Genomic DNA, 15,850 nt, shown 5'->3' with positions numbered 1-15,850 from the left:
TGTAACCTCTTGAGTATTGAACAGCTTGTCCAAAAAGGTTACAATGTTTACTTTGTAAATGATGTGTGCACCATCATGGATATACCACCCAGCAAAAGATGCATTGCTGAAGTGAAGATGACAAGGAACAGGATGTTCCCTCTCCGGATCAGGGCAGACATGAAGAACAAAAGGGAAATGGCAGCAGTCACCCAAGAGGCCTTCCAAAGCGTGCCAAAGGATGAGAACTGGTTATGGCACTTGAGATTCGGGCATCTAAATTTTGGAGGTCTAAACTTATTGAGCAGAAAAGGAATGGTAAAGGGATTACCATTGATAGAGAAGCCGGACAGCCTTTGTGAAGGTTGTATATTGGGCAAACAACATAGAGAAAGTTTTCCATCAGGGAAAAGCATAAGGGCAAAGACACCCTTAGAGATTATCCACTCAGATTTGTGTGGACCAATGCAAGCTTCATCATTAGTTAGCAGCCTATATTTCTTGACATTCATTGATGATTTTACAAGAAAGACTTGGATATATTTCCTCAAGAACAAAAGTGAAGTCTTTGAGAAATTCCAAAATTTCAAAGCACTTGTGGAGAACCAAAGCGGGCTGCACATAAAAGTATTGAGAACTGATAGAGGAGGTGAGTATATCTCAAATGAATTCCTAAAGTTTTGTAGAGAAAATGGAATACATAAACAGTTCACAACTCGGTACACTCCGCAGCAAAATGGAGTTGCTGAAAGGAAAAACAGAACCATCATGGAGATGGCAAGGAGCATGTTGAAGGCAAAGCATTTGCCAAATGAGTATTGGGCTGAAGCTGTACATTGTGCAGTTTATATATTGAACAGGTGTCCTACAAAAGCAGTCTTGAACAAAGTGCCAGAAGAGGCATGGAGTGGGAGAAAGCAAGGAGTCACCCACATGAGAGTCTTTGGGTGTGTGGCCTATGCACACATTCCGGATCAGCTAAGGAGGAAGTTGGACAGCAAAGGGGAGAAATGCATCTTCATTGGATACAGTGATGAATCCAAAGCCTACAGGCTGTACATTCCATCTACCAAGAAGTTCTTTGTCAGCAGGGATGTTCAATTCATTGAAGAGGAAGCTTGGGATGGAAGCATAGAGAAAACAGTGAATGTCAAAAACTGTTTGTCTCATGATGAAGATGAAGAGGAGGTGGCTGAAATGCATCCCCAAACAGCAGCGCCAACACAAGGACAGCAAGGGACACCATTGAGGATAAATGAGAGTGCTTCTCCAAGCACACCACAAGGAGGAAATTCAAGTGCATCTTCAAGCACTTGCACACCAAGTGAACGAGGTAAGAAGTTTAGAAATCTAAGTGAAATTTATGAAGAAGGAATGAATTCCTTATTTGCCTTGTATTGTCATGTTGATGATCCTATTCATTTCGAGGATGCAATTAAAGATAGGAAATGGATAGAAGCTATGGATGAGGAGATGAATGCCATAGAGAGAAACAAAACATGGGATTTGGTTGAGTTACCAAAAGGCAAAGAAGTCATTGGTTTGAAATGGGTCTACAAGACCAAGAGTAATGCTGAAGGCAAGATAGAAAGGCACAAGGTAAGGCTGGTTGTCAAAGGCTACAAGCAGCAGTATGGGAGAGATTATGAGGAGACTTTCGCACCGGTTGCAAGAATGGAAACAGTGACAGCAGTGCTGTCCATAGCAGCACAAAACAAATGGAAAGTCTACCAAATGGATGTGAAATCAGCATTCCTAAATGGAGTGTTAATGGAAGAGGTCTATGTGGAACAGCCTCTCGGATATGAGAAGAAAGGTGAAGAGCACAAAGTGTGCAAATTGAAGAAAGCTCTTTATGGGCTGAAGCAAGCGCCAAGAGCATGGTACAGCAGGATAGATTCATATCTATTAGATAATGAATTTGACAAATGTGAAGGAGAACCCACAGTCTACATCAAGGAAAAGGATGGTAAAATTTTAATTGTTGTCTTGTATGTAGATGATGTTATTTTCTCTGGAAATGATATTTATCTTATTGAGAATTTTAAATCAGTCATGAAGGATGAATTTGAAATGACTGACATGGGTTTGTTGAGATACTTCTTAGGCATAGAAGTAGATCAAAATGAAAAAGGAATTTTTATATCTCAAGCAAGATATGTAAATCAAGTTTTGGGCAGATTTAAGATGGAAGAATGCAAGGCAGCAATCACTCCCACAGTGATGGGATTAAAACTCAGCAGAGAGGACAGCAGCAAGGATTTTGATCCTAGTTTGTACAAGAGTATTGTAGGCAGCCTTATGTATTTAACAGCAACTAGGCCTGATTTAATGTATGCTGTTAGTTTGATTTCCAGATTTATGGAGAGGCCAAAGGAGGCACATTGGCAGGCAGCAAAAAGAATTTTAAGGTATGTCAAAGGTACCAAAATGTTTGGAATTTTATATAATGCCTCAGAACATTCAGATTTGGTTGGATACACTGACAGTGTTTGGGCTGGAAGTGTAGATGATAGGAAGAGCACTTCCGGTTATGTTTTTAATATGGGTTCAGGAGCCATTTCATGGGTTTCTAAGAAGCAGTCCATTGTAGCATTGTCTACAGCAGAGGCTGAATATGTGGCAGCTACAGCAGCAGCATGTCAAGCAGTTTGGATGAGAAGAATGTTGAGAAGCTTAGGCCAAGAGCAGGCAAAAGCGACAGTGATCTTTTGTGACAATAGCTCAGCTATTGCGTTGTCAAAGAATTCAGTGTTTCATAAGAGAACGAAACACATTGATACAAGGTTTCACTACATCAGAGAATTGGTGAACAATGGAGAAATTGTCCTAGAACATTGCAGGACTCAAGAACAGGTTGTAGACATCTTGACAAAACCACTTGATCAGAAGAGCTTGAATTTTTGAGGAAGTGTCTCGGTATGACCGAATGCCCAGCTGTTGAAATTAAAGGGGAGTGTTGAAATCGTAATTTCAACGCAGCTGGAAACATTGCCAGAAACCGGTCAACAAACCCGCCGGAGAGTTCTCGGGTCGCTTTCCGTCAAAGGGATTTTCCGTATGTTTGAACCCGAGAAATTTTGGAGCTGACGCGTGGTTCACCCCTGACGTAAGCCAACGTAATTTTCTCGGGTGGTAAAGCTCTGCAACAAAGTGCCTTCCGATATCGTTATCCACCGTCGGATCTGCTCCACCTTTTTCATCCATTGATTGTCCGAAGCTGTTCCAAACCTGCATACGGCAAATATTAATTTCATTGCGTGGAGTAAATCTAAGTTTTGGTTGACCATGCGTTTTAAATTAATGAAACGTCATAGTGGTAGGTAGAAAATTGAAGTTTCTTATGTAGAGCACGTAAGTTTTTTTATGTCAAGGTATGGTGCATTTAAACATAGGTATGGGCACGTTTTAATAGATGTCTATGTTGTTTTTATGGCATGTATTAAAAAAATACAAAAATCGTATGTAATATGTTCATGTTTGTGTGTTGACTTATTATTATGTGTATGGCACACACGAGGAAATATTGAGATGTATTCACAGCAGCGTAAAAGGATGATGGTGCAGTAAAAGTTGAAACACACAGCAGTGTGTAAAAAGACAAGAACAGGGTTGTAATGTGTTAAGTGGCATTTTTGTAAAACAGAGGTGTAAGAAAAACCATGTGTGGTTTTACACAGCAGTGTATAAAGAAAATGGTGGAGCGCATCTTTGAATGCATATGTAAATTTTATTACAGCAGTAAGTTGTTTTTCACAGCAGTGAATATAAAAAGGATTTTACAGTGGTAAATCCCTCTCAGTAAAAGAGGATGAAGTTTGTATCAGTTTTTTTTAATAGAATGTTTTTATGGTGGTGAAATACTCTGTCTCTCAGTGAAATTTTTAAAGGCTTCCCTGTGCAAAGATCCTGGAGCAAAAGAAACAGAGCATTGTCTCTGTGTTTAGTTTGAATCTTGGTTTTTGGTATTTTTTTCCATCAAAAATACCCAACAAACATTTTGTAAAGGCCGTAAACATCATTTGGAATTTTCTAACGGTCGTGAACATCATTATCGTTGAGCAACGTTTGTGGGTTGGTTCAATTCTCTGGGCACAATTGTCAGACCGAGAACCATTGTTGGAGTCGTAAGATTTATCTTGAAAAACGGCGAAAGACTTATTCCAATTTAAGGGCCGAATTACTAGTGTTTGAAGGGGTTAGATTTCAAATTTCAGAGATCAATCTTCTCATAAATTAAAGGGGAATCAGTAACTTCATGCAGGAGCCTCATACATTGCCAATTTTCTTAAGGGGCGAGAATCTTTTCATCATGGGTCGTGGCCACCGTATCTTGAAGGACTGAGATCTGACCACTTGGAGAACGAATTGCAATTTCTGAAGGGTCGAGCAATTGAATGCAGTCGGTACCAAGATTGTTGGACGCATTGTAAGGGCCGCTTGTCAAAATTGTAAGGTGACTCATAATTCCGACATCAGGACCATGGGAAAAGGTGTTTTTGCCTAATGTGGAATCTAAACTCAGTAAGATTGGGCTTCACGACTGTCATGGAGCCGTATGTATTCAATACACTGGGTGATTAAGACGAAATCAAAGGTCGAAGGACGATTCCAGTGAGCCGAGAACCTTCTCTTGTTGGCGGATGGTGCATAAAATTTATTTGCTGGAAGGAAAGGTCGAATTCCCTTCTTTGAGTGGCACGAATATCCATGACTAAGCCACCGATCTCGCAGAAAATATGTAGAAGCAATAGTGGTCGAATCTACTTATGAGAGCATAGGCAGCAACTGTAAGCAATTTCAGTAGCTTGTTTTATTATTCGGGAGGTACCATTTTCAGTGGCCGAGTTAATTTGAGTCGGAGGCACGAGATTCTTATCGGAGAGAAGATTTTATTGTGTTGTTGGAGGAGTTAATAAAGCAAATTCAGGGTCTGATTTTCTATTTTCCCCGCTGAACGGATTTCCTGAGAACAAGGAAAATCGATTCATATATATTTGCAGAGTTGCTTCAGCCTGTGTGCAGAGGCGTTGGAGCCTTCGAATGATGGTCCTGTAGCTCGACTTAGCCAAATGAAACCTCAGGAATTAATTTATGGGTTTGTATCTGACCATTGGAAGCTGAGATCTCCCACCAAATAAATTATCCTGCCCAAATCTACTTGCTGGAGCAACTATCAGGTGCATTTGTTCTCATTTTACATTCATATTTCACGGAATAAAAGTCTGTTGTATTGGTGCTATTTCCATACTATTATGTACCAGTTGTATACTCTTCTCTGGGCCTAGTAAAAATAGCGTGAGTCTATTTTGAAATCTGTTCTATTCAAGTTGAATGTTGTATAAGCCATTCTGGAAACAAATTAGGGAGATTCACTCACAACATGCATGTCAAGTCATTATTTGTGGAAAACCTCCTAAACATTGTATCAATTAATCCTAGAAATTCATTGAGATAACAGTAGTATCGTGCAAAGGAATCTTCTCCTTTGTTGGCTGTGCATGTTACACTGTGGGAAGTTGATTATACTAGTGGTGGAATTTTCATCTTCAGCCATCATGTTTATCATTGATCACTGTGTTGATAAACTGAAGTTGAGTATCTGTGAGTCGTAAGTTGCCAATAGCATTTGAGTCATTATATGTGACTGTCCATGATGCATTGATGGAGTGGGTTGTTTGTTTCATTGGGGTTCTATCCCATGTATGCTACTAGTGCCATGTGATAAGGTCTATATATTGAGTCAAGTGGTCATAATATTGTTGTGTTGTCAGTCAAAGTACCTATCAGTCTTCAGCTAAATATGGACCCAACCTTTATAAACCTCCTTAATAAACCAGCAGCAGCAAACAACAAACCTTTCTCAAAAGAGATCCATGCCATTCTTAACTATGAGCAGCCGGGAGATTTGCAAAAGAAGCCAGAAATAGGAAACAAAATCTTTGCACTTGGGACTGATTTGAAACATATGAGGGTCACATGGAAAGTTCTTTTCAAACTGGATGAACTAGATGCACTCCTTTCTGAAGTGAACTAGTTAGAAGGGAGAAAACTGATTTGGGCGCTAAAACCAGCTATGCTTGCTCTCATACAACCCAAGTTCTTGGAGGAACCTTGTGAAGGGGCCAGACTTTCAGTTGCATCTTTTCTTAGTAACATCATGAGACTAACTGCCCCTATAGCTCCCTACAATAATGATGTTATGAGGAGAGTCTTCAAGCTGATGACAGACACCTTACAAGACTTAGATAACTCCATGGGTCCTACATTTGAGAAGAGGCTTCAAGTTTTGGAAATTATGGCCATGAATAGGACTTACGAAGTCATGTTTGATCTTGAGTGTGATGATCTTATCTTGTAGATGTTCCAATGCTTCTTCAGCATTAAGAAACATCATTCTAACACAGTCATAGCAAACATGCAGTCCATCTTGTCATCATGTGTGAGAGGTTGTGATGCCATTTCCCGGGAGTTGCAGTCTCAATTGTTGTTCGTTTGGAGGAGAGAACAGTTGGTCTCACCTGTTGTTTATGAACTAGCCGAGAGGTTGATTGAGCAGAACATTGGGTTGTTCAGGAGATAGTTGACTAGGGAGGAGCTGCTCAGGTTTGGGGGATCATGCAACAAGAATGAGTTGAGGAGGAAGGGACTCTGCTTTGTTTGCAAGGGACCTTAGGGACCTAACCACTCATGCTTGAGTGACACTGAGGAGATGACAACGGTAGAGATGGAGGAGATTCCTTCTGACTTTCAGGATGAGGACTCTTCTTTGGACGAGTCCATGGGTTCATACGATGATACCTCTGAGGAGCATGAGCAATCATGTGGAGTTGATGACACTAGCCCAGATATGCATCCCATGTGTGGTAGAGGGGTATGATGAACAACCGATTCTTCCCATGAGGGAAGGAGATTCGGGAGTAGATGAGCGACTCATGATTCAGCATAGAGAGCATATAGAGGAGCATGAGACAGATGATACACACAGTTTTCAGGATGGATCGTTTTTGGAGAATCAGCTAGTGGCTCATGTTGAGCCCATGATGGAGGATGAGCAAACACCCTTGGGGCTAGCCATTGGAGTGGAGCAGACAGATGTGCAGGAAGCCTCCAAGGAGGCAGTATTTGCAGACACTTGTCCTCAAGAGGTGTTGGAGATTGATAGGGTAGTTTTGCAAGAGGCTAGTAGATGACAGGAGTTGTTGGCGATGGTGGTGCATCCATCTTTGGGCCGACCCATTGATGAGGCGCGGGTAGATGCACATGTAGCTGGCAGCGCTGCAGGACTTTCAGGGAGTAGTCCTCTCCAAGAGTACATAGATAGGGCTTGCAACACAGTTTGGCCACTTGTACCCATTACAGGGAGAGAGGTAGGGCTTTCTCGATGGATATTGTTGATTGACCAGGTGAGGTTGCATGAATGGGGCATGGTGCAGCATAGGGGACTTATCACCTATACAGATTCCTATGCATCCGATCCTTTCCACAGAATGGACTGGTGAGAGATCATGAGTTGGTATCCTATTGATGGTGTGATATCCTTAGTCAGGGGCGTAGTAGAGCAGGAAGCCCCAAACATGTCAGAGACTACATGCTTCAGTTGGCAGTGGGATATAGGTCGACGACTCTTCAACATTCCTTCCCGGCATCAAGAGAGCAAGATTAGAATTGGATTGAGTCAGGGGTTGGATTTGAGAGAGTTTATGAGTTGGTATTTGCTTTATGGAGCAACAACTTTGGCCAGAGACAGATCACAGTCTGAGCCAAGGGACTTGGGCGATGATTGGCCATGGTGGCATTAGGATCTTGGTGGATCTACTAGTAGGAGGTCGAGTCAGAGATGGGTGTGGGATCTAGGTATTGGGGGATCCAGTCATGATTGGATTGGTTGGAGGCATGATGTAGACCAGCGGTTCATATGGTATCTTGGTATTAGTTTGCAGATGCCTCCATAGTGGACAGGTGTGGATTGCTTGAGGGTAAGCAATCTTGGGGCGGGAGGATTTGTAATGTCCCCATTTTTATTTTCTTCCATAGTATAGGCAGGTTGGATTTCTAGGGCAGGGGATGGCCAGGACAGTGGAGCAGGTTTATGTCATCAGGGGTTTTGATGGAGTTTTGAGGAGTTTTTATGGGATTTGATGGCATTCGTTTGGCGTATTTCATCATCCGCACAGTTTTCCTTTTGACCGTCGCATTTCGACAACTTTAAAAAATTAGCATTATTATGGAGCCTAAATTAATTATGGTCGGGGTGGCACTCTGGGGAGATTAATTGATGGAACACCTCAGTGTAATAGCTCGTTGGAATTGGAACGAGAAGATCTACAGGATGGGATGCGGAGAAGTGAATTCCAGTGGCCAAGGAGAGTATGGTGGGTGGTTTACCATTTTCCTTAATTAAAAATGACTTTAATTAGTCATTTAATTAAGGAAAAATAATTAATTGGAGGAAATGGGCCAAAAGTGACTTAAGTGAAAGAAAATTAAAAGGTCACTTAAGATAAAATCAATGGATGAGCTTCTAGAATAATAATAAAATAATAAAATAAGATGCTTCTAGAGGCTTGGAGATCTATCCATCCGATCTATAAAAGAGGAGGAGGTGGCCATTGGAGGACATCTTGGATTTGATATTGTTTCTTGTATGAGAGGTTGAGAACCCCGTTCTTTACCCCATTGGTAGCCCCGGGACAGAAACCTTCGGGTGATTCAGTGAGATTGGACGAGTACCCATCTCCCCTTGGTGGATTCATTCAGAATCCACAGGTGTAGTGATTGATTTCCTGTTTTAGTTTGGAGGGCCAGCATAGTGGTGTAGCAGATTATCTTGGAGGCCAACTTTTCATCTCAGCTATTTGGGTTGTATATGCATGTAACTCCAGTTTATCTATTATAATAAAAGCTGAGAATTTTCCTGTTCATTGTGTCATTGGATTGCAGTTCTCAGTTTGTTTTTATTTTACATGGCAATCTTTGTTAAATGAATGATAAATTAATGATGAAATTTGGATTGAGTCCGATTGCTGCAAATTTATGAATGAAAGTTTTATCTGAAAAATTTTTGATTTAGAATTTGAAGAAAACCCCAAATTTTTCCATTTGTGATATTACAAGTCCAATGAACTCCTTTTGTTGTAGATCACACGTAGGGTTGAATTCTTCAACGTAGTACTTCTTCTTTCTACCCAACTCTTTTCCCCATACTTGTTTATGAAACTTCTCCATAAGAAAATTCTTTAGCTCCTTGCTATTTGTGGGACATGCATTGAGGTAGATATTACAATTTTGCATCCATGTGTAGTTTGGTTTCATCCATGTTTTCTTTCTTTCACTCATGCCTTCATTGAAGATAACATTAGGCCATCTACCGACTCCCATTTGCTCAATTCTTTTTAGATATCTTATGAACCGCACCATGCAATTGTTTCGATGGGAGTTGCTCATGTTTCACTCAACATTATCTCATAAGGTACCAAACTTTTTTTTTTTGAACTTGCTCATGATTAAGCGTTTTTGGATTTTCTCAATTTGTTTCCATTTTGAGACGGGGGTGCTACTAGCTTGCAATTCACACCCAATTAGCATCATTGGACAAACTAAGAGTCCAAAAAGCGCTTTAGTCGTTTTCCAATCCCATAACTTTACCTCTCTACATCTATTTTGAAGAGAATATAATGCTTTCCACCCTCCTAAAATTCTCTTCTTTTTGCAATCCTCCCAATTAAGTTTGTTGTTGAAATCAATCCTGAGGTACTTGTACTCATTTACTTCTTCAAGAATGTTGCCTTCAAAGAAGAACGTATGTTGGCTCTGCTTCCTTTTATTAGAGAAAATCATTATTTTGGTCTTGCTAGTATTGACTTGCATCCCCATTGCTCTACAAAAATGCTCAAGGGCATATAGGTGCATTTGCAATCCATGGGCCGATTTAGAAATCAATACAAGATCATCAGCATATAAAAGAAGCTTTATCACAAACTCCCCCAACCGAACACCATCTCCACCTTGCAGATTTAGCCACTCTTCTAGTTTATCAATATATAAACCAAAAAGAGTAGGGGATAGAGGGAAACCTTGCTTGACTCCAATATCACTTCTAAAGCTTTCTGAAATACCTGCTAAGATTCTAATTTTGACTTTCACCTCTTCATAAAGGCTATGGAAAGTGGCTCTATAATGCAAAGGAATTTCAAGTTCTTCCATTCTATGCCACAACTTATCTCTAGGGACTGTGTTAAATGCCTTTTTGAAGTCAACTAAGCAGCAGAATACTTCTTCTTTGTCCTCCCAAACCTTTTCAACAATGTGTCTCAACGTGATACCATGATCCACTATAGAATGCTTTGGCCTAAAACCCATTTGTCCTCTTTCCCTCTTTTCTTTTACTTCTGCCCACTTACTGATTCTATTTTCTAGCATGCTACAGAAAAGCTTTGCAAACAAAGGATTGATCATAATGGATCTATAATTGGAAGGATTATTAATGTCTCCACTTTTAAAAAGGGGTATTTCTAGGCTAGTTGTCCAGTGTCTTGGGAATCCTTGCTGAATGATGTTGTTGAATATTTCCATGATGTGCGGTGCAAGAGTGTTCATTCCCCATTTTAGATACTCTACTTGAAGTTCAACCAAGTCCTTTGCCTTTCCTGTTTTCAGCTTCTTAATTCCAATCTCCACCTCCTGTAACATGAAGAGCTTTGTAGTTGTGTTGATCTTGTGGGGAGGCTCTGCCTCTAACTCTTTCTCATAGAGTTACTTTACATATTCAAACCATTGATTGGATGTAATAGTATTTTCGATTTGCTTCTTCCTTGGTTGAAGTTCCGACTAGAAAAGCTTTGGGTTATTTTTGCTTTAGTTATATTAACTCTTCTTGCCTTGTTTGCATGAACTCATCTTTTTTCCTTTTTAGTATATGCTTATATAATTTTATATTCATCTTCTCCTTTGCTGCATTTTTCAAGGTTCTCCTTGCCATTTTGCATTCCTCATCAAACGAAGCATTTACAGGGAAACAATTTGATTCTGATTTCCTATTTTTTGCTCTTTTTCACTTCTCAAATGCACTTTGAATTATATTTCTTAACTCATGACTGTTGAAGCTTTTGAAATCAGTTTTCTCCTTCCGAATTAATCTCTCTAACATTGTCTTAAAGATAGTACAATTTTCTTGTGTTAGATGAATTTTGCCCCTTGATAGTGATTGACAAGACCATTGGGTTTTCCTCCTATCCTGCCCTTCTTCTAACCATGATAACTTTATATAAATTGGTTTATGGTCTAATTTTAAGTCCCAAATATGCTCTCCAATCTTAACTTCATCTATCTTTTCTATCAAGCTTTGTGAACACATCACATAGTCAACGACACATGCCCCATTGTATGTGTTGCAAGTGAAGTTCCCAGGCCTTTTCCATCTATCTAGACTGTTGCAAATAATTAAGTTGAAAGCACCACACATTATAAGCGACTCTTCTCCAAAATGATTGCTCATTCTGTCATCTTCTGAACACCTCACCCACTGGGGATTCTCCTCTTCAGTGAGCCAAATAGGATTGTGATCCTCTTTGCAACAAAGAATACTAGCTTGATGATTTGATGTTCTAGCATTAAAATTTCCCACGAAAAGAACTTCTCCCTGCTGAGGGTACCCGACAATATCTTGCTTTAAAGCTGCATATATATATATATTATCCAACTTTTTTAAAACCTTTTCTTGATACTTATATTTCTCAATTGTTACTCCCTTGAATATAACACAGCCCGATATTTCAAACAATTAAAAAACGATTTTAAAAGCTTGTGGTCGGGATGGTGTTGGGATAGATCCGCGGTTAATTGTACGCACTGTATGATGATAGCTGACTGTACGGATTGTTCTCTGTGCGACTGCGTGAGATTTTGAAGTTCATAGTTTGGGGGCATGCTACTAAAGTTATTGTCTTCTCTATACACAGAGAAGCCAATGAACTTGGCTCGACTGAGGTTGGTAAACTGTAATTATAAGCTGAAGTACAAGTATGGTTTGATCATTTTATTGGGGAATATAAGGCACAGATTTGTCTTTGATCATTTTTAGATTTAATATTTAAATCATGCATTTATCTGTATAGTAACAAGCGTTAATACTTGCATTTAGTTGTCCTTTTGGGTAAATACTGCTTAAAAGCTTGTTATTTCTTGATCCAGGTGGCATTGACAGAAAAGTGGGCTGAGCTTTATGGGGATAGGGGCATTGGTTTTTACTCAATGCATCCAGGTTGGGCAGCCACACCTGGTGTTGCCAACAGTTTACCACAATTTTCAAATGCGTAAGTGGCTGAAATTTTGAATTTGACCATTTCCTCTTTTATGGATTTCATTGATGCTTTTGAGAATATGGTTCATTATTCTTTGTAATCTAATATCTGCCTAAACTCTTGCAGCCTTGCAGGAAAGCTTCGCACATCTGAGGAGGGTGCAGATACTGTAGTCTGGTTAGCTTTACAGCCCAAGGATAAACTTCAATCGGGTTCCTTTTACTTTGACCGTGCTGAGGCCCCAAAACATTTACCGTTAGCTTTTACTAATTACTCAGTTGATGAGATCAATTCCATTATTGGGTCTCTCCGGTCACTATGTGGAATTTCTTAACTACAGTAAATAGACATATGATCTACTTTATTTGTAGTTACTACATTTGAGGTACCAAACCATAATTTAAGAGTACAATTGGAAAAATGGAAAATCACCCTGGCCATGTAGGAAGACAGGGTGATCAATGTCACTCCTTTCTTAGGGAATTGGGAGGGCTAACTGTTCAGAAATGCTTAAAGCTTTTGATCATTCATATATAGTTTTGAAGTTTGACATGTACTCAACTTCATTTGGCACATTGCAGCTTAAAATATGACCTCAGGTTCTGTATCAAAAGTAGATATAAGTCTAGGTGTTGCAAGTTGAATGAGCGTGCTCATATTATTGTCCTTTGAATTCTTTCCTGTAAACATGTAATAGAGTGAATAAATTTCGGATTCTATGGCTTTTCGTGTGGAACATCGGACCTTAGAATGATAAGTCTCAAGGATTCAATCAAAACTTTATAAGATTATTACCATGCATTAGAGTGTCTGTTTTTTTTATTAATTGAAGCAGTGATTAAGGAATAATGTCTGTTTTTATAATTTGCATATTGATGTTGCTCTCTTGAGGAAATCACCCTTTATGACTTTCATATGAGACGAAGCCTGCATTTACAGATTATAGCTGAATATTAATTTTAGATTCCTACGGAGTTAATTTGCATATTGATGTTGCCCTTTTGAGGAAATCACCCTTTAATGACTTTCACATGAGACAGACTGCATTTACAGATTATAGGTGAATATTTAATTTAGATTCCTACGGAGTTATATTATTGTCATATGACATATCCTCGCACCTGTTACCCTATGGTAGTGGTTTTAAATGAGAATGAATGGAAGGATCATATTTTAAAGTTTCTGAAGTCTTTGTGGTTGATGAAAAACAATCTCACATATAAAATGAGGTATATCATTTAGGAAAGTTTGAGCACTTTACTGGCAGACAACATAGTAATAGATTTTGGGCTATAGTGAGATGTTTTTGGAAGAGTGGATAGAATGTAACGTTTGAATGTTTAGCAATTCCAAGAGAGGATGACCAAGAACCGAATGAACTTAGATTAATGGATTTTATACAATTTTATACAAAAAGTCCCTAGTACTAATGGATTGGTACTTCGTAATGATCAGTTTGTGTCTAAAAGTTAGCCTGAGGTATATTGAAGAGATGAATTTGCAAAGAATGAAACCGGAGCTATGGGGGCATAGAGGGATTCTAATGTAAAGAGTGAGGCTGTTCAACTTGAAATAAACTATAAGTTAAAGAGGCAATGTGATGAAATATTGGAGTATATTGTTTTGACAATGATGATTACCGCTTTGGTCTATTAAACCTATAAAATTAAATTAATTACTTTTACATATCATGTTCCTTCAATGATCATTGATTAAATAACGTGGAAATGAAATTTCCAGTTCTCTTTGACTTTTATGAATTAACGAATCCAGTTTTAGCACACGTGTTTTGAAAATAGGATATAATGCCTTTGTACACTGGGCATTTCAATAGAAAAAGTTTTTCATTCTTTATTTTGTTCATCTCACATATTTTAGAGGTTTTTTCTTGCAAAATGTTTTAGTTATTTTGTCCAAATCAATATTTGTTCTTATTTTTGCAATATTTTTCTCTTTTACACGAGCAACAATATTTTTCTATTTTGCACTTGCAACAAGACAGACATTTTTGTTCTTCTAAGTTTGAGTTAATAATTTCTTCATAATAATTCAACTTTTTCTTATTATAAATCCCCTTTATCATTTCTTCATAGTAATTCATCTTTTTCTTATTATAAATCCCCTTTATCATTTCTTCATAGTAATTCAACTTTTTCTTATTATAAATCCCCTTTATCACTCCACATATTCTCTTTAAACTTGGGTATGATTATGCTTTTAACAATGTTGCTCGACATCTCCACTATCTTCAAATGATGTAACCTAGAAATTTTAGATCTAGCCCAACCTCCTTTGAGACTTGAGTGGCTTTTACTAATGTTTGAAGCAAAGATACAAAGCTTCTCATTATTTGTGTTACATAGGTTTTGCTTCTACAATAAGTGTCTAATCATGGCCCCACCTTAATGGGTGGAAATTTAACTTTTAAAAGGAGAATTGGGTAAGGAGTACTTCATTTACTTTTAAGGTTATTTATTATAAAATGCTTATAAATTTGCTCATTTTTCCTCCAAGTTTTTATGCAAATACTATAGCACCAAACTTCACGGCCATGTGAAATAGAGGTCATCTAAACCAATCATCCAATTTTATTATTTCCCTACCTGATATGATGGAAACTTATGGTCAAGATCCCCAAATTTTCATGGGTAATGAGTCCAATCCAAATATGCAATTCCTTTCTAGAAAAAAGGAGTTAAGCAATTAAAGTTGCCAAGTTGGGGTCCCTATACTACTATTGTAACTTCTTATTGTTATTAGTGCAACCCCTTTATTCTATTATTTTGCCCATATAGTCCTTATGTTGTTATTATTATGCCCCATAGAAGCCCACTACTGTTATTGTTGTGCCCCTACAGTATTATTGTTATGTAGGCTTTGATTGTATTGGGACCCATTAGACTCCTATATATAGAAAGGAGGTCTTATCATTTGTATTATCAAAGAATTGTTTATTTGTGTAATGTAAAGGATGTTGCCCCCTCGAAGAGGGTGATTTGTAAGTCGTTGATCTATCTTTTCTATCTTTTTGTGAGCTGGTTTCATAACATTTGGTATCAGAGCTTTAGATTCTAGGGTTTTGTTGTTCCAAACAGGGCATCATGTCATTTTCGATATAACTTTTTTTCTACAAAGTTTCAAAAGCTAAAAAAGACCCATTTGAGCCGAAATCGTTCTGATCCTTGAGTTTGAATTTCAAATCTCGTCTCGCTATATTTTCGGAGATATGATCTGAGGAAGTTAGGGTTTTGCAAGCTCTAGAATTCCATCGCAAACGGTTCATCGTGAAATTTTCGCTATAATTTAGTTTCTACAAAGGTTCAGACTTTGACATTCAAACCCATTTGAGCTGAAATCTTGGTGAATCTCGGAGCGTAATTTCAGATCTTGTTTCGCTATATTTTTGGAGATATGGTCCAAGACATTTAGGGTTTTTGCAGGCTTCCGAATTACCTCCCAAATAGACGACCTGGGGAAAATTGTCATAACTTTTTCTCTGGGCATCAAATTGAAATTTCATAAAAATTTATAGGAAGATGATGGCCTGTAGTTTTCTGTGTATCCATTTC

The 15,850-nt window shown here is 38.5% G+C and overlaps 1 protein-coding gene across 2 annotated transcripts in view; it reads left to right on the top strand.

The window, feature by feature from the left end:
* Positions 1–13,000, top strand: part of LOC149193130 (NAD(P)-binding Rossmann-fold superfamily protein) — a 229,516-nt gene extending 216,516 nt beyond the window's left edge. For both annotated transcript variants that reach the window (XM_089404793.1, XM_089404792.1), the window contains 2 exons: positions 12,172–12,293; positions 12,408–13,000. In XM_089404793.1, coding sequence (XP_089260919.1) covers positions 12,172–12,293; positions 12,408–12,615 — 330 coding nt within the window. In that variant the 3' untranslated portion in view covers positions 12,616–13,000. The remainder of the gene's footprint in view (positions 1–12,171; positions 12,294–12,407) is intronic.
* Positions 13,001–15,850: the final 2,850 nt, after the last annotated feature.

Source organism: Pinus tabuliformis, chromosome 2_2 (assembly GCF_031772625.1).
Source record: "Pinus tabuliformis cultivar Carrire ecotype Pingquan chromosome 2_2, CPIR1, whole genome shotgun sequence".
NCBI lineage: Eukaryota > Viridiplantae > Streptophyta > Pinopsida > Pinales > Pinaceae > Pinus > Pinus tabuliformis.
The sequence above is the reverse complement of the archived record's forward strand: the minus strand, read 5'-3'. Positions and strand labels throughout refer to the sequence as shown.